The sequence below is a fragment of the Harpia harpyja genome, chromosome 3 (assembly GCF_026419915.1).
Source record: "Harpia harpyja isolate bHarHar1 chromosome 3, bHarHar1 primary haplotype, whole genome shotgun sequence".
Classification (NCBI taxonomy): Eukaryota; Metazoa; Chordata; class Aves; order Accipitriformes; family Accipitridae; genus Harpia; species Harpia harpyja.
The window spans coordinates 27,519,456-27,533,005 of NC_068942.1; the positions used below are offsets into that span (position 1 = coordinate 27,519,456).

A 13,550-nucleotide genomic window follows, 5' to 3' on the forward strand; every position below is an offset into this window, starting at 1 on the left:
TTCAGTTTTATCCTACAGAAATAGGCTGTGATTTCTCACAGCTTGGGAAGAGAGGGAATGAATTGGGGGTTGCATGGCAAGAACACTAACACTATTGCTTGTGGAGAACATAAGAATATTTAGCTTGTACGTGTCCATTTCCCCACCTTTGTGTGTATGGAGTACTGGACTAAAATCTACTACTCTGAATCAGAAGGCCAAAAGCCACAAACGTCGTTGGATCATCAAAAAGTGAATATCCAAACAGCATCTCAATAATAAACCCCCGAACAAGAACTCGAGGGAACCACATGAATCTATTTAAAAAGGCTCAGAAGAAACACAAACATGATAGTATAGTCACTGAGGATATTATACCTCTTCTACTATTATAAGATTTAAAGATACAATTTGCCTAGGCATATTATCTTGAAAATTTTGCAATTTGCAAAGAAAAACAAAAACCAATTTATTATTAGAAGATTATCTTGTCTAGCTACAATTGTCACTGGGTAAGTCCTATCTCGCAGGATGTTTACCTTCTGATGAAGTCACTATTACAAACTCAACTGAGACAAAAAGAGCAATGACCCAGAGGTTAACCCCACACCCAAAGCTAGCACTGAGGCTTACTCAGGAAAATACTTTGCAAGAAGCTGTTTTGAAAGCCAAAATTGTTCTAGCATGAATTGTCATCCATTAAAATTACTTAATCTGCTATCACAAGCGATTCTGATCTGCCCTAGTAAAAGCTACTACTGTTCTTCGTTTACAGAAATGAAGTCCTAAGAGGATGAATTCTCATTAGAAACACATCCACTCAGTAAGAAGAATGAGCTATGCAATCATACCCATTTTAGTATTGTTTGATATGGCATAAAAAACATTTTAATCAGCAGTGCGCTGCCGCAGTGACAAAGGCAAATGGGATTCTGGCTGCATCCGCTGGGGCATTACTAGCAGAGGCAGAGATGTGATCATCCTACTTTACTCAGCATTGTCCAGCCGCACCTGGAGTCTGTGCCCCGTTTTGGTCCCCACAATTCAAGAAAGAGGTGGACAGACTGGAGAGGGTCCGAAGGAGGGCCATGGAGATGGTCAAAGGGCTGGAGAACCTGCCCTCTGAGGAAAGGCTGAAGGAGTCAGGTCTTTTCTCCCTGGAGAAGAGAAGGCTCAGGGGGGACCTCATCCCGCTATGGCAGTACTTAAAGGGCAGCTACAAAGAGGGCAGAGGCTCTCTCTTCACAAGGAGCCACACGGAGAAGACAATGGGCAACAGGTACAAGTTGCGCCAGGAGAGGTTTCATCTCAACTTAAGAACGAAATTTTTTAGAGTGAGATGAATTACTGGAACAACCTCCCCACGGGTGTGGTAGAGTCCCCATCGTGGGAGGTTTTGAAGATGCTCTTGGACAGGATGCTAGAGAATCTCATCCAGGCTCCCCTTCCCACGGGTTGGACCAGATGGTCTTCTGAGCTGCCTTCCAACCTGGGGTATTCTATGGTTCTATGATATATTGAGTTGAAGTGATCTTTCTTCTAATACTATCTGAAGCAGTCTACTGCAGGTATTAATTAAAGGACAACTCTCCAAATGAAATATGCAGGTCTGCTCTCATTAACACATACCTATCTCATTTGCAGCTCAGTGGATTCCAAGTGCTACTAGCTTATTACACTGCCTTTCAATTTGTTATTTAAAAGATCTTTAAACACTCCCTCCTCTAAAATTATGCGGTTTAACATACAAATTATAAACTTTGCCCTTTGTGTATCTCACTGAAGAAACACAGCTGTTGAACACCAATTAGAATACTTTCTATTGCATATTACATCCCAAGTTAGCCTATGCAATCTGAGTTCATTATCATATCATAAAACAGTGCTACCAAGATTCTTTTCAAATGATGACTAAAAGGATACAGAAGCCTAGCAATCTCAAAACCACATATTGATTAAATTTTAGTTCTTAATTAGGTTGTTGGTCTACTAAAGGAAAATAAAGGAGAATCAGCTTTCCATGAAGTCTAAATTACCTTTTTTTTTTTTTTTAATAGGCTCATTCTACAGCCATAATCTAACTTCTACTGTGTTAAATAAGATTTGCTTGCCTACGGTACCGGATTACTTGGAATGCGATATGGACCACAACACATACATAACCAGTACAAAAATAGTATTTTACAGCTACTCTACATCCAGAGGGAAAATAACATGCATTTTGAATGACAGTGTGAATTCTAAACCAGAGAAGACGTTTATTGTTTTGTTGCAAGATTATTTGTACCTTAAACCCAAAAATTAAAAAACAACAAAGCATTTTTCTACAAGTTCAAGTTTTTAGAATAATGACATTTAGAACTGATCAGCCTCATCCAATATCCTGTAAAAATTATGCAGAAATTTAATAATAATCATTATATTGATATAAATTGAATACTCTTAATATCCACTCACAACTCTTAGAAAATTTTCCTAACACTGATCAACAAAAGGAAATAAAAATAGTTACTGTAATATTTCATTCTTCCAGTTCCATTTTAAGATTCTATCGAATGGAAAAAACACACTTGCAGTAACACTAGATAAATGAAAGACAGATTTTTATGAATATGGCCTTCAACAAGCAGAGAAAAAGCATAAAACCACAACAGTATAGCCAGACAGTGCAAATTCAATGATTTGGGTCCAAACCAGTTTATTTACAAGACAAATACAGAGTCACCTGCAGTCAGAAAACGAAAAGGTATATTAGATAAAAAGGAATGATGGTCACAGTCAGTACACAACACTGAAATGCCCAGTGTTTTAAGTTTTACAAGATACTAGTCAGCTGCAGTCAGACAGTTTAGTGTTCCTTTAACTAATATAGGAATTTTGTGATATAAGGTATTTTACGGGTATACAATTCAGATGACCTCAGCATTTTCATTAAAAAGTACACTTGTACCTTAAACATTGAAATACCACAATCCACAAGCCCTTTGAAGATCACTTTGATAACTTCCCCTTCCCACAGGAGCTCATTACTCTCCTTAGCAAAACACAAGTATTGATATACCCAGATCCCCATGGCATTTTCCTTTATAGTTTCAAATTCATAGACTCAACCTTATGGTTTTCAAATTCATCTAACTATCAGTAAGCACAGAGAAAATAAAAGTATATCTATTAAAATTTAAAATGACGTTATCTGTGTTTGATTTAAAAACAGGTAATTATGTATTGCTTACCAAGTCCTAAAAGGTCAATAGTGGGTTCTGATGACTTTTTTGGACTTGCTTTAGCTTCTGATTGCTGATCCTCTTTCTTCTGTGGCTTTAAAGGAAAAAAAAAAAACCAAAACACAAGTAACCTTTTTGAAAAAGATACAGTGCTTAACAAATTCTCATTAAAGATGCTGTTCCAGTATCAGAACTACAAGCCCTTTTCTATATTTGTTTACCATAATGAATTTGATTTGTAAGGAAGTAAGCTGCAGTTATGGTCATAAGGGACATGGAACATGACTGTAAAAAATTATCCTTATACCTTCACTGGTATGTAATCAATTTTTAAATAAACCCAAGTTCCAGGATAGGTTAAAAATAAGCTGAAATCTTAAACTGAACCACCATATATCACGCACTAGGCAAAAAGCTCTCTGTAATTTGATTTATCAACTAAATTAATCATCCAAACTATACAGTTCTGCAGCATTAAAGAGAAAAATCTTCACGTTTTTAAAAGCTTGAATTTAAAAATTAGAAGCAGACTAATGACATTATTTAGCCTTCCTGAAAAGAGCATCTGCAGAACATGCAGTCTTTGTAGATGCTAAGCACCAATGCGCACAATCTGCGTTCGTGATCTTTTCCTTTGTAAACCTGAAGGCAAATAACAGCATTCTTTTCCTTTGGAAAAGGTAGCTCCTAGTCTTTTCTTGCTTAGAGACTTCAAAATGTAAGATAGTATTGACATGAAATTTGATTATGAAAATTATTTCATAAATCTGTTTATAGTTCTTCCCATACCAATATCAGGCTTATCACCTGAATCCATCAAAACATCAATTTTTAAAATGAATACAAACTGGTTTGTAGTAATGACACGACAAATGCATTCTCTTGCATGCATTTAATATGCATTTGCTCCGTACTTATCACAAAAACATGAAGTGGATTGGTTTATCAATGAGTACAACCTTTAACTACAACAGATTACCGAATAACGGCGGTAGAGCACTGTAAGGCCGGGCACCGGGCTGACACCAACAGAACCTACTTCGCTCCCACCTTTATCACTCCCATTACATGGCTTTGACAGAGTCACCGAGGCTCCTGAGGTTGCTGAAGTCCTTAAATCTTAGTATTTAGTATTAGGAGAACTTTATAGTTCAACACATGGGTATGAAGTTCTCATTTAGGTAATCTTTTACTTTCCTCTCCTGCAAACTGGGGATAAAGAGTAAGGAGCTTGATGTTTATGAAGACCAGTGAGGAAACTCAAGAGTATTCAAAGATGGCCCAAGTGAACAGAAGCCTACCATCCTACTGACGCTCCTCTTTCATGAGCAAGCCCCCACTGAAAACCTCCAGAAAAGAGCTGCAATGAACTGAACTCCACTTCTGCAGCTACAGGGAACAGGTAACTTCCCATTCAAACTGATCTCTGCTAATGTCTCAGAGAAATACTTGCTTCCTCTTGCCAAAAATCCTTATGTTGACTTCACATACCTTGTTCAAGACCAAAATTGTTCGGAAAACCACCTGCTGGAAAAATATTCCATGGATTCCCTGATTCTGTATTGTATTACAACTTTCATCTTTGAGTATGTGATCTGAAGAATAGCACACTGATTCCAAATGCTACTCAGTATTGCAGAGAAAAAAGCTTGTATTTGGTATGAAAAAAAAGTATGGTTTTTGAAAGTAAATTTTTGCATATCAAGAATTTTTTAAAAGTGACCGTTCAAAATAAAGTTTTCTACAACTGACCATACCTCAGTAACTGTGCCATAAAACTTAAATTATTATGAACATCAATCAGAATTAACTGAGTATTTCAGAACAGAATTTATCATAAAAATTTGCACTTTTGGTTCTTCTCCAACTCTGTAAGGAACACCACAGGTCACAGAAGCTGTAAAAAGAAGCATTTCTGACATGTTGCTTGATTTCATGAAACTGACTTTTTTTTTTTGCTTAAACAGCCTAACAATTCTGAATATAGAACAACAACTTATTTAAACTGAAAAGCAAAACTGTTAGAATTATATTAAATGTGTAAATTTTCATTACTCCAGATTAGATTTATGGTAACTACCTAAAAGCACAGGTTTGAAATAAATTAAACCTTGGCAGAGTTAGTTTAGAATGCGAACTGTTCACAGAAACCAAAACACTTTTGCATACATTAGTAAGAACTAAACAGAGTTCAAATAGCACTCTCTTACTTATTACTGCAGGAAATTAATCTCATTACCTAAACTAAAAACTTAAAAATATAGTAGGAAAAATCTACTTAAATCCTCTGCTTTGTCAAATGAACATTTTCAGTAATTATTAAATGCTTATTTCTGTTTCATCACTCTCTAAGAACGGCAATGAAGACACAAGGTATAAAAATATGAATTTCTATAAAAACAAGATCCTTTAAGATACTCTTTTCCAATATCATTACTATATTTCTTTATCAGCAGTTTCTTTCCCATTTTGCTTCCTTGCCAGTACATAAACTAATAGGCTTTAAGGTTACTTCATAGTTACTTTAAGAAAGACTGCAAAATTATTTTCAAGCTTGTTAGTACAGCAAATATTTCTAGACATTAAGACTGCATTCGTTTCCCTGATGGAGATTTTCTCCTTAAAGCACTATTCAGCTCCTTTACAGCTACACAGTTTTCACCAACATACTAACCTTTGGTCTGAAAAACAAAAAGCAGCTATTAGTCACCTAACAATTTACCAATACTTCATCTGTACAACAGTGGTCACACAAAGCAATATTCAGCAGCTATCTGGAACAACACCCCTTCCTCTTACCCTTAATTTTACCTGCAATACTATGTTGTTCCCCCCATTCTCTCACCGTAACAAAACCCAGTTGCTGGAATTTCCTATCCTCCTGTCTGAGACTTCAAACAATTTTAAAATTTGGTATGCCTTTATTTCTGGTTAAGATGTTTCATGCCACATATGAGGGAGGGCTTTTGTGCAAATTCAGAAGACACTGGTTTGGTGTTTAAGGTCTGCCATGATTCAGAGATGGACATGGACTTCTCTAAAGCCAACTACACTTAGGCATAAATTAAGCAAGGCAGGCACTAATGGGATGAGTTAGAACAAGAAACTTGCATGCATGCAATTATTGTTAATTTAAGAATACCTAAATAACCCCCTTTTACCATGCTGCTTCTTAAGACAGTCTTGTTCTCTCTTTAGCCCCATGAATCTTGGGCTACCTGTCTGTACTGTGGTCCACTTGAAGACAGTATAATGAAAAGGCAATGCCTTACTAAAGCATTCTATAGCAGAGATCATGCCATATTTCTGGGTCTGGACCAAAGGACCTCCAGAGGTCCCTTCCAGCCTATATAATTCTGGCATAAACAAGGTGTTGAAACTTTCAGAAAAGAACAAAAAGGGAAGACACACTGGAGCCACTCGAAAATTTTATTCCAAATCATAAAGAGAAATGTGATGTTTAATTTCTTTTTAGTAGTTTTGCTCCAACAGGACTCATACATAACTAAGCTTTAAGTAGAGAGTGGTCTTTTGAGATGTTAAAGCACACAGTAAGCACAGAAGTGTGCAACAGGCAAAAACCTGCATAACAAGGCACTGACATTTCTTAAACTTAATGTTTAATTTAGTGTTGTGCTTCATCTAAAAATTACTGCATTTTGTAGAGGTGCAATATAGCATGACAAATGCTTGGGAATCCTGCTGCACTAGGATTCATCTGTTTCTATTACTAGCCTGCTTGACTCCCACAGCAATTATTTTTAAGTATTGACACCAGTACTAGATAAACTATTCTTTGTCAAGTCCTTTGGAAAAGGCTGCATAAAAACAGGAGACTAAGCAGCATTAAATAAACTAAAAATAGCATTAAAAATCTGCTAGGAACAAGCCAAGTAGAAGGGAACCGGTACATGATTTTGTGCATTCATTTTCAAGCGGAGCCTTCAAGGTTACTGGGGCTACTATTTTTTTACAACATTCAAGGTTGGCTTAGCAACATATGTGGTTTTATTAAGTGAAGTACATGGTTATAGCAATTCCTAGATATATTTACTTTGGGTCGTATATTAACAGCTTCTCATTCAAAATCATCTTTATGGTACTAGTACATTCTTCTGAAACACTGTCCTCGTCAACAGCAGAGCATCAGAACACCTTTGATATGCAGCCTTACATTGCCATTTTTCACAGTTGTCACTAATGGCCACTAGACTATTCTTCAAGGTTGTTCTCATGTTGGGAGTACCTGTTGAAAGCAAGCAATGTCCTCTGCCTTAAATTATTCTGAGATTACTGAAAACAGTTTATTTGCAAATATCACTGAAAGAAACCGAGGCCAAAACAAGCTTCTAGGGAGTCCTTTCTTTTGCATCCTCCACATGATCAGCTTATTATCTAGCATGACTTGGGATTTTCTGCCTTAAGAAAAACTGAGCCCCTGTTTTGAAAAGAGCCACAATAACCCACTTAAGTCATCCCTTGTTCAGCAGGTATTAGGTACTTCTGCCAACTTAAGGAGGCAAATAAAGAATTAAACTTGCAACCTCTTACAAATATTTTCACCTGTAAAGAACATCTCTTCTGTAGACAAGCAGGGACACACTCATTATTCAGATCCAGTATGGGCATCATAAATTTTTGCAATCACATAGATGACGGGTAACTGGGATACAGTAACCCTTTATTGTTTGGGGTTTTTTTTTCCAATGCTGTCCTCTTAACCTTTTACTTAAGTATACTCTTCTGTCACTTCTGAATGACTTCTGTGATTTAAAGTAACTTCCAGTCTATCAGGTTTTGGTGGAAAAGTTACAAAAATTGGTACCAAAGTTTTCAGTTTTATTTTGCTCAAATTCTGACTACATCCTTAAAGATCGAAAGAACATAATTGTAGAAAACTTCCCAATTTACATAAAGTGAGTTTTCCATTCCATCGTGAAAGAGTATCTTTTAATTCAGCAACCTGCATTTAATGTTGCATTACCATTACTGTGCCCCCTCCCTTTATTCTTTTTTTAGTCATTTTGTGCAACAATAAAAGTTATCTGAGCCTTAATTTAAAAAATAGGGTAAGAACACTAGTTTAGGCCAGCAAAAAAAAAAAAAAAAAGGTTTTTTTTGTCCCTACTAGGTCTCAATTTAAAAAACAAAGTTCAGTTTTATACAAACCAATATTACCTTTTACTGAACTCTCACAATGCATTGCTCTCAATATACCACTAGTGACACCATTCTAGTTCAACCTAATCCATGTGAAACACTTTTCTTGAGTTAAATAAAACAAATCAGTAAGTAACAGTGTTAATTACTCTATTGACACATTAAGTTCTAGACTTGATTTTACAGGCTTGTTTTTCTCTCTTACATGTTACTCTAAAGCAAATTATCTAGTAAATAAGGACGTTTCTTTGACAAGGACGAGAGGATTGATATCTGCTTTATACCATATATTTTGCAAACGAATTGCCTCTGTGGGTCTGTTTGGGATGGAGTTAACTTTCTTCACAGCAACAGGTATGGTGCTATGTTTTGGATTTGTGGCTAAAACACTGTTGATAACACACCAGTGTTTTGGCTATTGATGAGTAGTGCTTGCACAGCATCAAGAATTTTCTTTTTCCCCACTCTGCATCCGCAGCAAGTAGGCTTGGGGTGAATAAGAAGTTGGGAGGAGACATAGCCAGGACAGCTGACCTGAACTGACCAAAGGGATATTCCATGCCATATGATGTTGTGCCCTCTAAACTTCGCCCCATCATCACATGGCATATTGATTTAATACTTTTGATAACTGTATAATTTTAGTTTTGCACAACCATATTTCTTGTTTTGCTAATTAAAGCAAGCCAACCTCTAAGCACCTTGTTTAATAAATTCAAGGACTATATATGCACACGCACATACATATACACATAGAGCCAGCAATACTTCTCCACTGTTGGTCCATTTTCTTCATAACCACCTTCTCTTCCCTTTCTCTAGCATTCCATAGATTTTGCCAAGCAGATACAATCAGCACATTAGTGAAGTGAATCAACCTATACATGGAACTTGCCCTACAAACCACAGTGAATTCCCAAGTTCTGTCTTCCCATTGAAGCTTAGTGTACACAAGCCTCAAAGCCCTGAATCTGAGCATCACAGTTTTGCAGCAGACTCATCCAGAGGTAAACTCCCACTCCCTGGAACAGGCAGCTATGTTTTCTCAGAGACTTAGACAGCAAGTCTGCAGGAGATGGGATTGTGATGAACATTAACTAACACCTGAAGCGTAAGTGGCATACTGTAGGAAGTCCAGTGTCTCAGTTAGGCATTTCATCAGAGTTTGTTCAGCCAGCTATTTTTGGAGATAACCATTAAATGAGTAATTCATTCTGCTTCAGAGAAAAGAAAAATAAGGAAAGCATTGCCAAGTCAACCCTCCTCCTTCCTTTGTACAAAGATTACAGTACAGCACCTATGATGTTGTCTACAAGGGATATGGTTATCTCATGGGCAAGACAAAAAAGAGGGTCAGTACCGCCGTGACTGACAGTCACAGACCTATTACATTCACACACATAACAGGATGCTATGAGGTCTGTTGCTGGTGTTACCGATGCTCCCTTTCTGCAGAACAACAGCTTGTCTTTTCCCAACTCTCAGCACAGTGCCCATACGCATGTCTGGCTACTAGGGGTAGAAGACAGGTAGGGGAAGACAAGAGGGAGTGGAAAGCTTTACACCAGCTTGCTTGGTTGACCGAACAGACAACATACGTGAGGTCTTCTGATACGTGTTAGACTTTGAAGGAGAAAAAAAAAAGAATATCCAGATCTAGCAGCAACTACATTGCTCTGCAATTAACCCATTCTCTGTTTTTAATTACTATTGTAGCAAAATCAGAAAATAATCCAAGTTTGTGAAATGACTAAGGACACTGCCATCCTTTCAGAACATTTTTTTAACATGATCACACACTTCAGAGCCTATGGTCAGTCTAAACTCTGCATTTATGGGCTACTCTTCTGCACATCCCTGTTCACTAGATTACTCTCCTCTGACAGAGGCAGCTGAGGGCATTTTGCATTGGAATTGACAATGGTGAAACAAATTTGTTTGGCAAAGCCTGGTTCAAAAGTGCCAGCATACAGTGAAAATACTGTGGTTATTTTTCATTATAAATGAGTGACTTTGGGAAAAAAGAATAGTGTTAGGTAATTCAAGTTTCCACTTTCTGCTTCTGTTACCTTATGCCAATTATCTTCATATGTACAAACTTTAAGGGTTTAACAGTACTAAAAGACGTATGACACCCAACAGAAGTGCAAACACTTTAAAAACAAGCAGAACTTTTGCTGAATTCACTACTACAAGATATTTGTGTAAATAATTTAGCAAGCTTCAACACCAGCATTTAGGATTAACATTGACTTTATTCTCATTTACATTACCTGAGAGTATTACAAGGGGTAGCATACATGGTGCAAGACGTAAGCCACATGACTAATAGCTCTGAAGTAGAAAAACTCTTCAGTCAGAGCAGTCATAAGTTACTACTGTAAATATCTCTCCTACTCTGAAGCAAGATATCAGTCACTGTCAAAAATCTGATCCATCAGCTGTCCAGTCCAGTGATCTGCTCCTATTTTCTTTCATACTTTAATATTACACACAAATAATACTTCTCTGCACATTTTCCTCAATTTTCTACTTCAGTGAAAAATTCATATGAATCTAGAATTCAGTCTGTTTCATATACATCTGACTAGCCATGCATTTCTTATTTGTACACTCTACCTTAACTACAAGAAGCTTTATGAAAGCTGAAGATCCATCAAATAATTTAGTGAAAAGCACTTCTAACTTACTTAAAAGCAATTTCCAGTTTACTCACTAGAGCTCATAGACGCTTCTGTGGTTACTGAACAAAAGTCTTCCTTTGCTCTTATTAGGGAGGAATTGTATGCCTTGTGCATAAAGTAATCAGATTCCTTCCCTCTTTATTACCTGCTTGCAATAAAACTTGCAAGACAGCATGAACATTTGAGAATTCCCATATGAGAAAATAATGTTAGTAATTTACTATAAGCTTGCAACAGGTTTGTAGATACAATTTTTCCTGACAGCTCATATACTTCTACTATACAAGTTAGTTTAGCCCGTACCTATTTAAAGCATTACTCACGTAGGTATCCTAGAATTTTTAAAGAACATTTTTACAGTTTTCATATCTGACGTAAAGAGGTAAAAACTAATGCTTTCATAATACTGAATTTAAATCACGTTAAAAATGAAACGTGTTATTCTGTTACAGGTATCTCCTATAAGATACCAGCATTTTCTTTTCAGACTTGCAACTAAATATGAAGAAACTCAGATATCAGACTAACTCTGCAAAACTTAGGATACTTCTAGCCAGTCATGAACTTCTATTTTGCCTAACTAGCAAAAAAGCCAGAAAACAAGTATACTATATTGAATCGCAAGATGTACTACAGTGGTAGCATTATGAAGTTGTACAGACTGCAGCGACTCTGCAAGCAAACTCTGATGCATTTCTAATCAAGAGAAAAAACTGCATGTCAACCAAGGAAAAAAGCTGCACTCTTATTTATAAAACTAGAATTACCTCAAACAAACACCTAACCCAAGGGGAAAATGTAAGTTTATTATTCAAGAGTCTGTTGTGATTATTCCAATGAATCACTCTCAGACACTGAACTACTCACACTGATGTGGGTAAGCTAATTTAAGCCATTTATACCAAGCAAATCAACAAAACCAAATTGCCTGTTGTTGTTGTTGTTAAATAGGATTCTGTACACATGAAGGTCATTCAGTTGAAACACACTCCTAAAGGAAAGCATTTTTAAGTGGTCCTTGAGGGAAAGGCTGTCGATGTTATTTTCCTAGACTTCAGCAAGGCCTTTGATACTGTCTTTCATGGCATACTCCTGGAGAAGCTGGCATCTTGTGGCCTGGATAAGTGCACTATTCACTGGGTGAAAAACTGGCTGGATGGCTGAGCCCAGAGGGTCGTGGTGAATGGGGTGAAATCCAGCTGGCGGCGGGTCACGAGTGGTGTTCCCCAGGGCTCGGTGTTGGGCCCTGTTCTGTTTAATATCTTTATTGATGATTTGGATGAGGGGATTGAGTGCACCCTCAGCAAGTTTGCAGACGACACCAAGTTGGGAGGCAGGGTCGATCTGCTTGAGGGTAGGGAGGCTCTACAAAGAGATCTGGACAGGCTGGATCGATGGGCTGAGGCCAATTGTATGAAGTTTAACACGGCCAAGTGCCGGGTCCTGCACTTCGGTCACGGCAACCCCATGCAGCGCTACAGGCTTGGGGAAGAGTGGCTGGAAAGCTGCCCGGCAGAGAAAGACCTGGGCGTGCTGGTTGACAGCCGGCTGAATATGAGCCAGCAGTGTGCCCAGGTGGCCATGAAGGCCAATCGCATCCTGGCCTGTATCAGGAACAGTGTGGCCAGCAGGAACAGGGAGGTGGTTGTTCCCCTGTACTGGGCACTGGTGAGGCCGCACCTCGAGTCCTGTGTTCAGTTTTGGGCCCCTCACTACAGGAAAGACATTGAGCTGCTTGAGCGTGTCCAGAGAAGGGCAACCAAGTTGGTGAGGGGCCTGGAGCACAAGTCTTATGAGGAGCGGCTGAGGGATCTGGGGTTGTTCAGTCTAGAAAAGAGGAGGCTGAGGGGAGACCTTATCGCTCTCTACAACTATCTGAAAGGGGGTTGCAGTGAGGAGGGTGTTGGTCTCTTCTGACAGGTGGCTGGAGATAGGACAAGAGGAAACGGCCTCAAGTTGAGGCAAGGGAGATTTAGGTTAGATATTAGGAAAAATTTCTTTACTGAGAGGGTTGTCAAACATTGGAATGGGCTGCCCAGGGAAGTGGTTGAGTCACCATCCCTGGAGGTATTCAAAAAGCGAGTGGACAGGGTACTCCAGGGCATGGTTTAGGGGGCATGGTTAATGGTTGGACTTGATGATCTTGAAGGTCTTTTCCAACTGAAATGATTCTATGATTCTATGATCTACAACTCCACTTTTAAAACCTGGGTGTATGGTTTTCATTAGATTTTCACAGTTAGGGCAAGGTTCTTCTACAAGATTATGTAAAATGTGTTATATCTTTAGTCATTTGAACTAAAAACTTCATAGTAGAACTAACAGACAGCTGCACCATAATCTTATCCATTAATATGATTTTACCTGGGTCTAGGCTAATATGCTAATAATTTCTATGGAAAGTGGATTAAGACTATTCCTTTGTTATTACTTATTGACTACCCAGTACTATCATTTTAACTGAATTTGAAATATTAGCTCAGATCTCATTTACTTTAGTCAA

The 13,550-nt window shown here is 37.9% G+C and overlaps 1 protein-coding gene across 2 annotated transcripts in view; it reads right to left on the bottom strand.

Annotated features, from left to right (window-relative positions):
• The window catches only part of SMAP1 (small ArfGAP 1), a 97,526-nt gene that overhangs the window by 24,179 nt on the left and 59,797 nt on the right, over positions 1-13,550 (bottom strand). For both annotated transcript variants that reach the window (XM_052781782.1, XM_052781781.1), the window contains one exon: positions 3,213-3,297. In XM_052781782.1, coding sequence (XP_052637742.1) covers positions 3,213-3,297 — 85 coding nt within the window. The remainder of the gene's footprint in view (positions 1-3,212; positions 3,298-13,550) is intronic.